We start from the raw sequence: 18059 nt of genomic DNA, 5'->3' as shown, positions 1-18059 counted from the left end.
AAAAAATAAAACCTTAGATTCCTAAAATGATCAAACCATGTGAAGTTTCCAGAAAATGCCTCAAAGAGATGATGGACATTCATTTTTTAAATGTTCATTTAATGTTTAACATTGAATATTACACAATTTTCTTAGCCCTTTTATATTTATCTATTTTATATCTATCTATTTTTCTTATACTGAAAATCTTGACTCCTAAAAACATCAACAAATTTATTCATTTGTTTTATTTTACAATATGCATAAAATTGTTATCAAATTATAACATCAACACTAACAATGAAATTACAAGTGAAGTTTAAAAGTTTTGTGCCATTCTTTTTTTCAGAACAAAATAAAATTGTACAGCTGGATGACTCTGTTTAACAGCCTTTAAAATAAATATTTCCTCTGACTGGTTATACTGCTGATACCTTTATACAAATTGGATGTTCTTTGTGTGCTCCTGGTTGTTTTTTATTTTAAGACTTTTTCATTTGCTGATTTAATGTGATGTCTTAAATATGTAAATATCTTTCATCTTTTAAAATTAAGACCAATAAGACATACAGAGAACAGCTTCAAGTTCATCCTTCTCCCTGCCAGCCACACCCAAAGTAAGTGTTTGGTAAGTATCCACAGCACAGATCTATATCCGGGGGTTTCCTGATCTATCACAGAGTATTCTGATTCATAGATACAATAAATTAACCGAAAGTGCTTTGGAAAGGAGGATTCCTTCCTGAACAAGTACTGTTTTCCCTTTGCTTGCTCTCTGGGACAGCTGGAGCCCATTCTCTCAAGTTCCCTTTGTCAGAAACCCAAGGTCCCACTCAACCTCTGCCATTAGGAGAATATCTGTCACATTCTTCAAACTAACCCCATGAACTTGTTGGAATACTTGAAAGGCAAAAAAAAGGGCCAGGGATTTAGCTCAGCGGTTCCTTGTGCCTTGCAAGCACAAGGCCCGGAGTTCGATCCCCGGTACCCCCCCCCCCAAAAAAAAGGTGAGCATATACTACCTGTTTTTAAGATGTACTCATTGTTTAAACGCTCCTTTGCAAAATTGTTCCTGCAAGTCTGGGAAGGAAAGAGCAGTCTCCTGTGGAAGGGCAGCTCTGTTCACCCCTGAGGGAACAGAAGCAGGCTTAGGGAGGCAAGGTGGGGAAGAGCTCCACTTCAGCTGTGCCAGCTAGAATCTAAGACATCAAGTTTCACCTTGAGTAGAAAACTACATAGGAACACAAAAATAACCTGCGCAAATTACGAGATGTTTAGCAAACTCCCTTGGAAACTGAGGTTTTAAAAATTTGTCATCCGAGGGCCAGGGATTTAGCTCAGTGGTTCTGTTGCTTGCCTTGCAAGCACAAGGACCCGAGTTCGATCCCTGGTACCAAAAAACAAAAACAAAAACAAAAAATTGTCATCCGATACATGAGCAGACAGTCTGCCTATCAGAAGAAAGTTTCTTCCTTTTATGTCTATAGGCTACATGAACACTGCCCAAAGCTTCGGAAATGAAGTAAATATAGCATCCGGTTGTTTGGGGCTTACTCTGAGCCAAGCATTGTTCTAATTTACATATATGTATCAATCAATTTAATCCTCTCCATTTCACAGATTAGAAAACCAAGGTCCAGCAAGCTTAAGTGCATCTCCCAAAGTGAGCCATTGGTGAAGCTGGCCTCAAACCCAGGCCATCTGGCTCCAGATTGCCATGCTCTGATCCCAGTGGGGCTGAGGCCTCTTCAAGGTTTGCTCCTGACACAATGGAATTTAAAGCAGCAGGAGGCCAGTAGAGGCATTCTTTGGGAAAAACATTGTGTTCCAAAGAGATCTGGCAATAAATAAAGCTGATTGGCTCACTGATAAGGACGGAATGGGGTTTGGAGAATTGCACACTCTTATGAAATAAGCATGAGATAGTGACCTTCCGAAGTGACAGAAACTATTCAAACTATCCCACTTTTATCATTTCTCCCCCTCAAAGCCTTCACTTTAGACTGCACTGTCCTGGCAGAATCTTGCTCAAAATTGGCTGTGGCTTTCCAAGGGCTAAAGAAATGCGTAGACACACACAACCTGGGAAACATGGATGCATCTGTCTTTGGAAATACCAAAAAGACAGTTTTGTTGTTTGTAAAAGCTACAGCATCTTTCCCAAAAGCTCTCCACCTTTTCTGTGGATGTAGAAACTGGAGTCCAGAAAGATTAAAGAGACTTGCCAAAGTTGCAGAACTGGACAGTTTAACATTTTCCATAGGAGCCTAATCAAACTGCTCTGGGTAAACTCCTCTGTCTCAAATTGAGGTTCCAGCCCACAGCATTGGCACCACCCAGGAGCCTGTAAGAAATGCAGAATCTTTGAGCTGGCCACAGGCCTGCTGTACCAGAATCTGCATGTTGTCAAAAGCCCCAGGCAACCTATATGAATATTAAAGTCTGAGAAGTGCTGCAATGCTCACTAATTCCATTTTCAAGATATTTTACTTGCAGGCAGGGGAGTTGTTGATTCTATACTGGCTATAAATACCTCAGTCTCTTGGAAAGTACAGTCTCAGCCTCATTTTACAATTTAACTTAAAATGATCTTTCTGATGGATCAGGCGTGGTGGCACATGACTGTAACCCCAGCACTTGGGAAGGTGAGGAAGGAGAATCATGAGGCCAGACTGGGCTACATAAAGACCCATCTCAAAGAAAACAAAAAGATACCTTGCTGATGTAAAACAATCTTTATGTGTTTTTCTGGTAGATCTAGACCTTGTAAGACCCAGTCATTTCTTGCTGAGCAGATACTAAGGTTGCAGATTTACAAAACTATGTCTCTTATCGGATTTACAAGAAATGGCCACAATCCTCATCTTTCCAATGACTACACTAGTGTCCTTTCTTCAGAGCACGTTAATTGATTTCTCAAAGTTCACCAAATCCTTTTAGCACAGATGGCAAACATTCTCAGCCCAGCAACTGCTCGAGTTAATACAAAAATAATTAAAGTAAAAATAAGGACAACTACCACTTATATGATGTTTACCATGTGTCTGGTGCTATTCGGAGAGGTGAATGAATAAGGCTCCTAATCCTCACAGAAGCCTTATTTTATGGATGAGGAAGCTGAGGTACAGAGAATATAAACAGTTTATTCAACATCACACAGCTAATTCACGGTAAGGACTTTAACCCAGTCTGTCACCAAAGTCCACACAAGTAACCACTGACCCACACTGCTTCTGGAAGTCCAGATTAATGCTGCAGAAGTTTCCAAGAGACTCTTTTTTAAGACGGCAAATTTTATGTTATGCATATTTCCCAATAAACAAATGGGTGAAAGAGGGAAAGCATTGATGCTGCATACTGCAAATGACTATTAACAATCCAGTTTCCCAGAGGCTCTTATCATTAAAATGTTCTCAAAATAAAGACTGACTATTTACTTAGAAGACTACAACTCACTTTAGAGATTTTACTCAACGAAAAGAAAGAGTAGAGGCCAGCAGCTACCAAGACACTATTTTACAAAGTTAAAACATTACCTCTGGTCCCTAGTCCTTGGTTGCAATCGCAACACCACATGGCCTACTGCTTGGAAGAGCTTTAAAATGTCCTTCTGCCTATAACTGGAGCCAGCTTCAACCTTAAAATAATTGACTTGCGTTTTCTACAAATGAAAAGCAGTTGTAAACTAAGGATTCATGATATCCCTGGTTTTACTTATCTACTAAATCACTGGCATGATTTCTATTATTAGTTACACACAGATTGACTCATTTTCTAAATGAAATCTTACATACAATTCCAATATACACAACCAAAGTTGTGTGCTTTGGTTGAACTGGAAGGGAGAAACTTCTGCCTTCCACCACTTACCTCAATAGGTGCCGAAGACATGTCCCTAGAGCTCTAGTGGCCTGGCAACACCAGGTGAGACAGTGAAGGGCTTCCCATCTGCATTAATTCAGCTTCCTTAGACCTCTCTGTCTGATACTATACCCGATGATGTCCTTTGGCCTCAAACCAGAAGACCTCACAAGATCTTATCTGTTTCTGCAGACTGAAGGGGAGGAAACCTTCACAAACAGCTGAAAAGGGCACTGCTCAATGCTTGGAGAAACAGAAAGAGGTCACAGAAACACAAAGAAGGGTCACTTCCAACTGCAAAGTAAGCAATACCTGCAGGGGAGGGGCAGACTGTAGTCAGATATGCCCACTATAGAGCAAACTTCTCTCTATATTTTTCTTCAATTATTTCTGTGTACACTGGAAACACAAAGAAAATAAAACGTACCCATGTGTAGTATAGATAAAGAACGTGGTTTCAATGCAGGATAGAGAAAAAACAGTAAGTCCCAACCAATAATCATAACCAATCTGTTAACCATGTAATGAATCTCATTGAGTGGTTAGTTAGTGGCCACTGCCAAACCATTTTTCTCATGGTTGTACAAAAAAATTAACATTTACATAAGCGCTGGTTGCCCACTGGGAGAATGACAAAGTAAATCCCAATATCTAGATGCTCTCATTGCCAGGTGCCATGTGTCCAGGCCCCTCATAGATCCCTACAGGTCACTTTTAACCATTTCTGTGCCCTCATCCCAAAGTCAAAGGCCATAATCAATGACTATTGAGTAAGGGAGAATGAAAATCTGGGTCGCTTGCCTGAGGTGGGTCAGGACAACTCTGAGGAATATTGATCCTGCATCATCTCCAGCAGGATCAGGTTAAAGCCATCCTCTTTGTGACTTTGCCTGAGATAGTTCTCTTGCTTGGCTTTGTCCCCTACATTATCCCAGGTCCTTTTATGGTCCCCCCAGGAGCACTTCATTTACATCTCTCTCACAGGAACCCACATGTCAGGGCGTGCTTCTTGGAAATTCCACCTAAAAGTTCACTACCCAACGTGCCAGTCTTTCAATCTGGCTGGTGTGAGGAATTGTAGTTTCCACAGCAAACGGTTCTGGTGTGTAAATAATACAATATTTGCCAAGTTCCTTTCCTCCCACAAATATGTCCATACTTTTTAGCCTAAAATGATTTTATTTGATCAAAAATGTCAGAGCCTAAACCTAAATAGTATAAGTTTCTGTTGAGAAGAATATACATGTTATGTATGGAATAAATGGTCGAGTTAATTTTTTAAAATAACCTTTCTATAATGTAGTAGTGCACTTTCCTTTCTAAATGGGGCATAAATAATTTACATAAATCTTTTTGAATGGAGTTGGTCTTGGTATTTTCGTTTGTTCCTTAAAGGTGGTAATTTTGCAAAACCAAGGAGCTATAACTCAAATCATAAAATTGTACTATAAGTGAAAAGAATTAGGGTAAATCTGCACATATATTAAGAAATACCATGCAAATTGCTTTTCAACCAAATTCTTTATATTACCATGTTTTCTCGTAATCTTCCTAACTCATTGAGTTTCGATGCAGCAAAAACATTCTGGGTTCCCCTAGGTTGCACTTATTCTGATACCTATGAAGCAAGTCCATCCCTTGAGACAAAAACTATGAGAAACCTAGTAAGAGTTGTCACAGATAGGGCCAGCCTATGTCACTGCACACCTCCTGTCTCCCAAACACACAACAGTGCAGCTTACCTTTATTCCCAGAGCTTCTCCAGAAATGACAGCAACTGTCACACCATCCTTACTAGGTTTAGGGATTTCTTCACTTTTCAATTCCTGGTACCGAGGCTCCACCATCTTCTCCGAACTTTTCAAATTAACCCACAGTTGTAGGCCATGGGCTGGCTCCTCTGAGCATGGCATCTCTGCATGCAGAATGCCCCGGCCTGCAGTCATCCACTGCAAACACCAAGCCAACAAGAAGGAAAATGTAACCAGCCCTAATAAGTCTGCAAGTGAGATGATTACAACATCACCACTAAGTGAGACATCTTACAAAGACTGGGTCCGAGTGTTTGGGCATTGTGAGAAATAATAAACATCAATGACAATTGCCAGCATGATTTCCAGTTTTTCAAATGCTTCCCGTGTATCTTCATTTGAAATCAATGCCTCAGAACCGAAACTCTTGCAAATGAAAGAATCCTCTCTATGATATTCCTGAGTCTTATACTGAGCTCTGAGATGAGAGGTTGCAGACATATAGTATATTGGGGTTTGTTCTGGGGAGATACATTTTAAGAAGTAAAGAAAGCAGACTTGGGCAAGGGGAGAAACCAACTAGCAATGCAGTTATAACACAGGCCTAAGCCAATCCAACAGGGAGCTCTGGAATCGGGATGATCCTTTAAGATCATCTCAAGTTGAGGCAAGGTGGCCAAGCTTTTCTATCCTCACATCAGCAAACCACTGACTGTGGGTCATCCTTGAGTAGGAGGCACTACCTTAAAAAAAGCAACTTCTTGCCCAAGTGGGAAGTTCTCAGGAAGGGTTGCAGCAGTGAACCATCAACAGCCAGTATTCCCAACACCTGGAGGATACATGTGTGGGTCTAAATATACATGTAAAAGCCCTCAGTATCCACCACACTCTAGATGGTTAACTTGTGCCTCTGGAAGCTCAGTTCCAGGAGTGGAGCCCTCACTCCCTGGATAAATAGCTATTGCCTCCACAGCTGAGCAGATTCTTCAAATGTTTATTTCTTTATTAAGAGACATTCAGGGCCGAGGATTTAGCTCCGTGGTTCCACTGCCTGCCTTGCAAGCACAAGGACCCAAGTTCAATCCCTGGTACCAAAAAAAAAAAAAGAGCGAGCGAGAGAGAGAGACATTAGGGGCCAGCCAGCTCCTCAGAATCCAGGGACAAAGGGGTGGAATACAATAGGTACATTTCTGGCTTGTCTTAGCTTGTGTTCGGCCATAGAAGATCTTGAGACAGGACATATCTGCAGGTATTTCATTTGGAAAGTGATGCAGAAGCATAAGTGAGGAAGTATGGAAGAATGAAGCAGGCAAAGGAAAAAGCTAAAGGGGATGCTAAGCAACAGGTCACATCTGTGGACACCTGGTGCTCAATTCCACTGAGAGCCACGTAGATACACGGTAGAAATACTGCATGGAGGGTCAGGGAAGCTAGTGCATTTAGACACCAATTCCCATCCCTTGATGACCAGGAGTCCCCACAGGGATGCTAACCCCCTGGCAAATCTGGGTTACCCAGTACATGGGCTGGAGAAATTCCTTAGGGAGACCAGAAGCACTGGAGATGGGGTGCCGTGTTACACACACAGGAACTGTCACCACCTGAACTCAGAGGTTGGGCAATGAGCTATGAGGCAGGTTATCAATATCATCTTCCACCTTGCACTTGTGGGGAGAAAAATCCTTAAAGAATCAGTGGCACAAAATAATTGACATTACAGTTGTGCTTGGCATTGTGAAGAATGACAGGGCTCTACAAGAGCACATGAAATGGCCTGCCCAGTTTAAAGCAGCCTACCTGGGGTGGGGCGTACAAACTTCAGGCTGAGATCTAGACAGAGTAAGACCTAACTAGTGGAAGAGCAAGAGGTTTTCCATATAAAGGAAGCAACTGCATGTGAAAGACTCTGAGACAAGAATGAGCATTATTTGTTCAAGGACATGAAAGAATGCCAGTACATCTTTTAGATGTTTCTTCTTTCATTAAACCTAAATAGATTTTTCTGTATCTTCCATTTGGTAAGGCTGACTAAGCCTTCTAATGTAGAGATCTAAATTTTTTTTTTTTGACTATAGCTATTGGCATTCCTCAAAGACATTCTCCCATTTTTATGCACTTTCCTGTTCCATCAACAGTTCTCTCTCCATGTTTTCAGTATGTTAGTTAAGACACACACACACACACACACACACACACACACACACACACATATATATATCTTATTTTGGCAATGCCTTTTAAAAAATGGCCAACCCACTGGATTGGTGGGGGAGTGGGGAGAACAGGGTTCTCTTTCCATTCTTTCCATCCTTAAAATTCACATCCTCTGAGGCCATGGGCATCTTTTTATTTTTTTAATGTCTTTAAATCCCTATTCCTTCATTTAAAAACTGAGATAAAAATAATAATTATCTCAAAGAAATCATGTATATGAAAATGCTGAATAAACTGAAACTATGCAATCATGATCTAACCAAATATGCGGGTATAGTGATGGAAGGAATGTTGGCCAGCACCTCAAATGTATAGCTCCAGGCTCAGCCTGAAGGTGCATATGCAAAAGCCGTGCTTCTGTGATCAAGATACATGAATTCATCACAGCTACCTTTCCAGCGAGACTTCACTTTATGTTCTGCTCTAGCGAGAAGTTACTGTTGGCTTTTCACCATGACTGTCCTTTTACTTTTCTATCTTTAAATTTCATGATCACTGAAGTGCCATGATTCAAATATTTGCATTTATCATCCCATAAAATATATAAATGATTCCAGAAAATACACGATACAGAGTTCAGGCTTACAAAACTGACAAAGATGGTCCAGGCATTTCCTGGGGATTTTAACTATAATTAATTATAACACATCTCAGACAAGACAGGATGGTGCAGGAATTTGGGTCACTGTCTTAAGTGACAACATGTAACCCTGCAAATGAGTTGCAAGATAAACAGCAAACTGTCTCAATTGTAGCAGCAAGGTCTAGAAAGATGTGGACTGAAGCAGGAACTAAATTTGGGACTTAGGAAATCACAAGTGACTATTACCTGAACAGCTTCAAAGTTATAGAAGAGAGGTTCTGAGAGACCAACTCTACTTTCACTGAGTGGAGGAAGAAAATGGGAGAAAAGGAACTGGAGACAGTCACCCTTGATTACTCCTGAGAAATGTTAAGAAGAAGGTTAGGTGGAAGCTAGAAAGTGATTGAGGAATCAAGGAAAGCATGAGAGAGGAATACCGGAAGCCTGCGCAGGCTTCCAGGCAGAGTGGAAGGACGCATAGGAAGGCAGATTTCAGAGATATAATAGAGAGAGAAAGGGTGGCTGTGCTGGAAATGGGCAGGATCAAGCAACATTAAAGACTACTAAACCAGCACCAATTCCTTGTCCTTGGCCATACCTGCAGATCTCCTGGGTTCATTTTACCACGGTGTCCACAGAAGTCCTCGTGAGCCATGCTGCCCCCTTCCAGAAGGTATGATACCTTAAAAAAAAAAGAAAAAGAAAAAGTAGGCCCTTTGTGCATTTTAAATCATATTATTTAGGTTATTTGCTATTGACTGTATAAGTTCCTTATATGTTTTGGATATTAATCCCTTATCATGGTATGCAAAATATTTTCTCTATTTCAAGTTGTTTTTCCATTAGAAAAATAGGCCAAGGGTTTGAATGACATTATCCAAAGAAGACATACCGATGTCCAACACATAGAGAAAAAATGGTTAGAAAGAGAAATGCAAATCAGAACCACAATGTGGTATCAGTTCACACCTGTTAGGATGGCTACTATCAAAAAGTCAAGCACCGCACCTGCCTTACAAGTGCAAGGTCCTCAGTTCGATCCCCAGTACCAAAAAAAGAGTCAAAATATAACAAGGGTCGATGAGGATGTGAACAAAAAGGAACTCTTATTTATTGTTTGTGGGAATGTAAATAGGTATAGCTATTGTGGAAAAAGTTCAGCTATTTCTCAAAAATTTAAAAAGGAAAGCTGCAACATGATCCAGCAATCTCACTTCTGGATATACAATCAAAGTAAACAAAAATCTTAAAGAGATATCTGCAATCCCATGTTTAATGCGGCACTATTCACAGGAGCTGAAATATGCAAGAAAAAAACCATAAATGTCTGTCAGTGGGTGAACAGATAAAAGTATTGGGTAGCTGTGAGGAATCCATTGATTTTTCCACTGAAAATGTGTTGAGGGAAATGTCAGGAGTAACTAAAACAGTAGAGCAAGGAGAGGCAATGAACCTCAGTGGCAGGGACACACTACTAGTTTATGCAGTGTCTTTGAGGACCTTTCAGATAGGTGTCCCTTGCTCTCAGAAGATGCAGGGCTGGCACGCCAGAACTCATAGGCAGAGGAGTCCTCATTTATCCCCTCAGCCCGGGAGACACTACCCCCACCCCATAGTGGGCCCTGAAGTCAGCTCCTGACTCCAAACCTTGTTCACCTAGGTGGGTGGAATGACATATCTAATGAGTCCCTACCTTCCCCTACAAGCCGATTCAGGAAATCCAAACAAAGCATTTCTAACTCACCGGGTGCTTAATGAATGTTTATGAAATGTCATATGAATTCATAGGGAGGGGAGGGAAAGGGGATGAAAGAAGGAATGAAGATGTGCTGTGTACATGTATCAGTGCTACACAAGGAATGTAAACGTACTGCAAATGTGCTAATATGAAATGAAGAAAATGAATTCATATAGATTAAACTCAATTTTTCCAAATTTATGTCCATACCAAATCTGAAAGTGGAAAGAAATTTTGTGCTGTCCAGCTCAGTAGCCACTAGTTGGGTGCAGCTGCTTACATTTAAAGTAGTTAAAATTAACTAATATTTAATTCTGCTCCTCAGTTGCACCAGCCACATTTTGAATGCTCAATAGCCCCGTGTGGCTAATGGGTACCATAATAGAGAGTGCAGATTACAGAACATTTCCGTCTCCACAGAAAGTCCTATTTGACACTGCAATCTAGATAAATGAATTTAAAAATTAGCACTCAGCCGTGGTAGGCATTTTGTATGAGGAGAAAACTAAAATGCAAAAGAAAATCGGGGTTTACTTTATTATTTTACTAGAAAGAAAAATCAAGCAAGTCTTAAAATTCTCTATGTTAAACTACTGTGATTATCTTAGAAAACACAGACTAAAGGGAAGCCAAATATTGTACTTAGAACTGTTTTTTCTTTTCTTTTTTCTTTTCTTTTTTTTTTTTTTTTGATACCGGGGATCGAACTCAGGACCTTGAGTTTGTGAGGCAGACGTGGTGCCACTGAACTAAATCCCTGGCCCTGTACTTAGAATTTTTAATTACCTCGGGGTCATGGTAACATTGCTACTTGAAATACATAATTTAGCACTTAAGGCTTAAAACGTTGTGCGTCAGGATACAAGCCTCCCTTGATCTGATCTATTTAGATCTAACAACTTGTTTTGCTCAACTCGTACACAATTGCAAAATTCATCTGTAACTCCTAGAATTACCAATCAGCTGAAACACTTCTGAAAGGCATGTGCAAAATGCTGTTTATCTGCAAACCATGTGTGGCTCTTCACCTCAGGCTTAAGGGTGACAGCTTCTAACATTTACAATATTGGATGAATTTTCTGTACTTCAGCTATCCCAATGTTCTCTTCAAAGCTTAATTTATCTCTTTTTTCTCTCATTTCTAGGTACTGAACCCAGACTCTTCACACTGAGTTATATCCCCAGACCTTTTTTTTTTTTTTTTTTGAGACAGGGTCTTGCTAAGTCACTACGTTGCCCAGGATAGACCTGATCCTCCTGGCTCAGCTTCCCACATTGCTGGTGATTACAGGCACATGTTTGTCCTTTTTAAATCCTGGAAATTTCACTTCGAAATGTTGGGAACCATTATTAAATGAGTGAACCAGAAAATTCAATCCGTGATTAAAACCCCAACATCTATAGTTATGCAGCCAGACTTAATTTTCACTCAAATATGTTCAACCAAATACAGCAGATTAAATAAGTATTTAAAAAGAATTAACTGTGCTTTTTACTTTCCTAAACTAACAATTTTTACTAACCCCCTAAATCACAATTCTCCAAAATCATAAAAAAGTGAAAACCTTAGAATATTTAAAGAAGATCCAAAAATTATGTTCAAGAGATAATAAAAGAGAAAACATTTATAAAGTTCTCAACATATACATCAATAGTGCCATTTCACACAAACATGCTTATTTCCTTCTTCGTACGAGAACTCATCAAATGTGTTGAGGCCAGATTGTTTTTGCAGTCTATGTTTTTGCTTTACCCTAAAGTATAAAAAGTAGATCTGACTAGTCTTTTTAAAATGAAAATTCAAACTTATTTTATAAGTCATAAATGGGAATGTTTTTCTACAAATCATTTTTCCTATATATTTGTGTTTGTGAGAAATAATAAAATTATCAATTCAAAGGTATAAAACCCATGTCAATAATTTTAGAAGAGTAAGTTAGGAAGTTCACCAGCAATATCGCTTCATGAATTCACTGAACAGATATTCACCAAAGTCATACAGTGTCCTAAGTACCACGCTGGGGACAAAAACAAAAAAGTGGAGAAGACAGATACAGTAATTTTCTTCATGCAGCTTGTATTTTCATGGAAAAAACAAATAGTAAGCAGAAAGTAAAAGAGGGACTAAGCATCCTGCTTGGTTAGCAAGGGGGCTGTGAGGACAGGCAGGCGTGCCAAGGGAAAGCTTCTCAGGGGAAGTGAGGCCAAAAGGAGGGATGTGAGTAAGCCAGAAAAAAGATGGTGGTGATGGTGGGCATGTGTGAGGGCCAGGAAGTGGGAAAGAATAGGACTCATTTAAGGAAGGGGATGAGCCTAGAAGGATGAGGAAAGTCCAAGAAATAAAATCAAACAATGGAGTTATCTGCAACCTTGGCCTGCCACTGCCACATCCTGACTTACACCATGTGACCAATGCTCCATCAGCCCAGCTGACTAAAGTGGGGTAGGACCTCCTACAAAGGCTGAGGGGGAACTTGAACTCCCCTCTTGGCTATTTCCTTCCACTTGGAGGGTAATCATTAATGTTAATATGCCTTACCTCTCCTCACTTTTCCCTCCATAGTGGGGCAGACTTGAAAGAAAAAACTGGGGTTGCCAAACCTACCTCCCTTCCTCTTAGAGTTTAGCCTTCCCACGGAAAGCAAGTGGAAAGTATCCTCTTTGGTTCTTTGCCTCTGTAAGGGTGATGAGTGCCCATGGCAGTGGCCTACGAGGGCCCAACACAGCTACTGAGATGTAAGTATGACGACCTAGTTTTCAGGTGCACTATTCACAAGCCGACCTGCCTGGAGATATAAGCCACCTGTTCCAATAACAGCTCTGTCATAAATAAAGGCACAGTTTTGTCTGTCGTCTGTCTTTATCTTTTATCTTCTCAATTAGCTGACAATTCAAGCTGGAAAACAGGTGATTTTTTATTATGTCCCCTCATAACTGAAACCAGACCAATGAAAGACCTGCTACCATTATGCTGTTGAAATCTTTGTCACAGCTTTATAATTAGCTCTCTTCTTCTTGAGCTAACTGTATCAAGTGCCAGGTCTTGAAACAAAATATTTATAGAGCACTTACAACACTGCAATGCAGGGCTGGCTGACAGAGGACTCTGATCCTGCAGAACAATTTTACTGAGGCACACTATGTGTAGAACAGCTGAGGACTAACCTTTACTGATGGCTACAGAAATTGGAGGTTCTAGTTTTAAGTCTAAAACCCACACCTGGGAACTGATTATGGTAATGGTGACAGCACAACATTGGCACAGGAATAGAAGAGAACCATTTGTATGGGAAATAAATATTTGATAACAGCAATTGTAAATAGGTGAGGCAAACAAGCATTTTCTGATAAACAGTATTAGAATTATTGACTGACCATATGAGAAAGGAGAGAGACCCCCTGTTATATACAAAAACATGTTCTGGATAGATGAATTAAACCTAAATAATACATTTCCAAAGCTTAAATCCAATGACACGAAAGTAAAACAAAATGTCTGCAAAAATCTATTCTTTGCGACATTAATGAGAAAAAAGACGGGAAAAATCTAGGTGATGGGTTAATAGGAGACATAACTCAATTATGGTATAGCCATAAAGAGAACATTATGCAACTGTTTAAAAGATATATTCATTGGCACAGAAAATAAAACACTAATCAGAAAAGTGGGTTAAAGAACAGCAATTTTTTTTATAAACGGGGTCAAATGCATCAGTGCATTTAAATGAGTTCCATCAAATCGAATTTTATCTAGCCATTGTTAGAGTGTGTGGAGGTGCTGAATGGACACATGCCAAAATGGGAACAATGATGATCTTCTGGTGGTGAAATTCCAGGTAGGATGTATTATTTTCTTGCTACTTTTCTGATAGTTTGAATTTCCTGCAATGACTAATTTACATTTTTATAACAGAAACAACTTTTTTATTTTGGAAAAAATAAAGATGCTGCCTCTAATCAGGAATGAAAACAAGTGGTATGCTTTACTCTATGTAGATGCTGGTGAACATCAGTTCACTGTTTAGATGAACCAGGGCTAGATAGGAAGACAGGGAAACATAAAGAGAAACACTAAGAATAACAGGAGGGTAGACCTTTCACAAATGGGAAAGGGTCCAAGAGTTGGAAGGAAAGGAGAGGGAGAAGGAGACATACAAAGAATTAAGATGCGTTATGTGCATGTACCAACTCCCCACGATGAACATGATCATTTTGTATCTCAAACATGTACTAATGAAAATAAACATTAAGAAGGGAATAACTCCATATTACATGGCAGGACGATGTAATTTGGACTTTAACATATGTCACTGGGTGTCAAAGACCTGTAATTTTTGTGGCAGACGCTCCTATCAGAATAGGAATAAAATAATTAGGATCCAGGAAGAAATTTTGAGAGGAAAAATAAAAAGCTTTCACATTTCAAACTATAAGGAATAGTGTCTATGATAGATTTCCTTTTCCTGCTACACCTGCACTTTTAATTAAAATAATTGCATAAAAAAAGCAATTTCCATTCTGTTTGGGCTGAAGCTCCTCACTGGTTTCTCAAAGAAGTCCCTTTCAAATCATATCCTTTTCCATCCCCAAATATTTTTCAATTATCCAAAGCCTAAGAGCTATCAAGTTGCTAATCATCAAAGATATGTCAGGCAACTATGAAAAGTAATTTGAGGTGTAACTCATTTCAAGCTGAAAATTTAAGTGGTCACCAAGAGATTTTTTTTTTCAAATTTGATTTTATGTAGCAATTTCAACACATTTTAAAAAACTGAGAAGATAGCCATTCTCCCTTTTCCTTTACTTTTATAATCTGGGCCTCTTCTTTTCCCTAGTAATACAAAAGTAAACATTATTTCTCCTATCTTAAATACTATAAAATCTGAATTAGACAAGTCTGGACAGTGAAGCTTTACTGAATGAATAACCTACTTTTTACCACTTAAAGCAGAAACTTCAGAAACCAAGGAAACGACAGACATTTTATTATAATTATTTATGTTTTGCTAAGTGCTAAACTAAGACCTTACATGTAAATTAATGTCTGTAAAGGACTTTAAAAAAAAAACCTCAATCAGTATGTCTGAGAGTTGACACAGCCCGGATGATTTTTAGGGTATTACATAATCACAAACACCTAGAGAATTGCCGTGGATAGTTGACAAATTTTGAGTGTTATGCTTACACTCAAGAGTTGTGTGCGTCTAATTAAGTAAGAAATTTGTAATCTAAACCAGGTGTTTTCTAAAGCACTTGACATACTTCTTGGTCTTCCTTCCTCTTTTCCTCCTGTTCCTATCCATAGGTCTTTACTAAATACTTTTGCTTCTTGTCAGTTCCTATTTCTTTGTGCATTTGTGTTTGGAGGGAGAATAACACAAACCCACCACAGTGATGAAGGAAAAGTGTCTGCCAGGTGAAATTTTGGAAAAGTATATACCTCAAGGAACTATAAATTGATTGTGAAGAATTATAACACAAGAGAAAATATAGTCTGTTGTTTCTTTTTGGATGGTATTTGGAAGAAAGAGTGTGGCTACCTCATTCCATGTTCCATAATAAGACTCACAACTTATGCTTTGGAGCAAAAAATTTATATTATAGAGAAAATTATGTTTTTCTTTAATTTGTTTGCCCTAAAACTGTGGGGGGTTTTCTAGTGGTAGCTGGGTGAGAAAAAGAAAAACAAAACAAAAACATGAATTGAGGTTATGACTGATGAGAGATGCCAGTAAATATTACACAATAGAAGCTGAAACTGGTCCTCAAGGATAGAAACATGTTTGAATCCATACAACTAAGGACTGAAGTTATTTTACAAAAATACTTTAATGACTCTAGCAATCACTCAGTGCTCTGTCACCCATCTAACCCTGGAAGATTCACTTGAGACCCAGGCAGCCCAAAGAAAAGACATGGAGCAATGGGAATGTCTGACATGCCTTTGCTATCTCAGTGGCATGGGGAGCAATGCTGAAAAACTCCACTCCCCTATACACAATAGCACACAAAGCCAGCAAGTTGCCAAAAAGTTATATAACAGACTACTCATTTACATGTTCACTGCGTATATGCGGGCTACATAACATGCTGACTCACTAGTGAGCATAAAGCCTAGGTGAAAATCTCGAGCCCAGCCATCTTGGGTACCCTTACCGCACACTCAGAAACCTGAAAAATCACCCCACTAAATTGACTCATACAATTCCAACCCCATATATGCACCTTCACAGGGACTAGAAGGTGGTTTCAACCAAACAGGAAAAAATAACCAACACAGTTCAGGTATTCAGTTAGCCAGCAAATCCAAATACTTTAAAGCTCCTGCCTTGACATTTCCGTCACCACCCTGCAGAGGTACCAATGTTTTGGGGACTCCTGCCTCACTGCCCCCATGCTCAAGTGGCTCTAGAATAGTTAGAAACAATGGAGCTGAGGAAGTCACTCACTTCTATCCATTTAATTTTAAAAAGATCCTAGGGCCATTCCTCCTGCAGTTGTCCTAAGAAAGGTAAAAGTCACATAATGATAACTCAGATCTCTGATGCACATGTCGGTTGGATCTCCTAGCCCAGTGGTGGCAAACCTATGGCACGTGTGTTGTTTTTCTTTTAAGACAAAAGATATTAATGTATGGGTTGTTTTTTTCTAAACTAAAACCTCAATATTCAGGTTTAATTATAGTGTTGGCACTTTGCAATAAAAAAGTGGGTTCTGGGTTGCAGTTTGGGAGCTGCTCTCTAAAACGTTCCCCATCACTCTACCTAGCCTGACCTTCCGTCACTTTCACTCTACTCCAACCTCATTAATGGTTCATAAATATGTACTATATCTCATGTATGTAATTAAGATCAGAGTGAATTCTGGGACAAGCATGTGTTGTGCGCTGAGAGCCCGAGATGACTCAACACCCTGTCTATCATTCCTGTCAATCACACATAAAGATTAAGTGGAGGCATTGGGCTGGGGTGCACATCCTTTAAATTCTGAGAGCCTGATTTATCCAGAGCTGCTGTGTGCTGTGATCTTCATGCAGTGCTTTTACTATCCTGTCACCCCGGCACCACTTTTCTGTTTGTGCCATATCTTTTGTCAGCCCAGACTTTTCCTGAGCACAACTACCTGTGGTCTTCAATAAATGTAGCTGCTTTTCATTTGCCATTTAGATTTTACACTTGCAATTCTTTGCTCATCACACAAAAGAACCTGAAATTTATCTGCTAAGTTTATCATGCAGTAACAGCTCTGCCTCTGGAAACTAGTCAGGCTTTGGGGTCATGGTTGGAATCTGTCATTTACCTTTTACCAGGTGCAAGATATGAGGTGAAGCCCTTTAATTTTTTGAAGGCTCTGTTTATTCAAATACAAAATGGACTTAGGAGATGAGCTCACTGTGTATGGCAAGGACTACATAAGGTCACATGCACAAACAGCCTGGCACATGACATGTGTTCAGTAATTCCCAGTGTTATCTCACATCCATCATCCCTCCTCTGGCAGAGGCCCCTTTCGTGGGTCCCCTGATCCTTGGATCCTCACTCATGTGTTCTGGAATACATTTTCCCCAATATTCTCATGGTTTGTTTCCTCGCTTCAGTCAGGCTTCTCTGTCCAAATGTCACTGCCTAAGTGAAGCTGCCTCAACTAGCCCATCACAGCTGATTTTCCAACATCTTCTTCATCCTCATACCCTGATTTATTTCTCCTTCCTAGCTTGTTCACAATGGGACAACTATAACATATATAGTTTTGAGACAGGGTCTCACTATGTAGTTCAGGCTGACCTTGAACTCACTATGTAGCCCAGACTGGCCTTGAAGTAGTGGTGATCCTACTGCCTCAGCCTCCCAAGTGTTGAGATTACAAGCATTTGCCAACCTGTCTGGCAAGGGATCCCATTTTATAAAATTATTTAGTTATTTTATTTAATGTC

General features: G+C 39.6%; 1 protein-coding gene across 8 annotated transcripts in view; it reads right to left on the bottom strand.

Annotated features, from left to right (window-relative positions):
* Nucleotides 1–18059, bottom strand: part of Pir (pirin) — a 104542-nt gene that overhangs the window by 59021 nt on the left and 27462 nt on the right. For all 8 annotated transcript variants that reach the window (XM_004866096.4, XM_021245379.2, XM_021245381.2 and 5 more), the window contains 2 exons: nucleotides 8987–9070; nucleotides 5583–5789 (listed from right to left, as the gene is read on the bottom strand). In XM_004866096.4, the coding sequence (XP_004866153.1) occupies nucleotides 5583–5789; nucleotides 8987–9070 (291 nt within the window). The remainder of the gene's footprint in view (nucleotides 1–5582; nucleotides 5790–8986; nucleotides 9071–18059) is intronic.

Source organism: Heterocephalus glaber, unplaced genomic scaffold (genome assembly GCF_053883595.1).
Source record: "Heterocephalus glaber isolate CG9 unplaced genomic scaffold, H.glaber_assembly_v1.0 deba00001594, whole genome shotgun sequence".
NCBI classification, from domain to species: Eukaryota; Metazoa; Chordata; class Mammalia; order Rodentia; family Bathyergidae; genus Heterocephalus; species Heterocephalus glaber.
The sequence above is the reverse complement of the archived record's forward strand: the minus strand, read 5'-3'. Positions and strand labels throughout refer to the sequence as shown.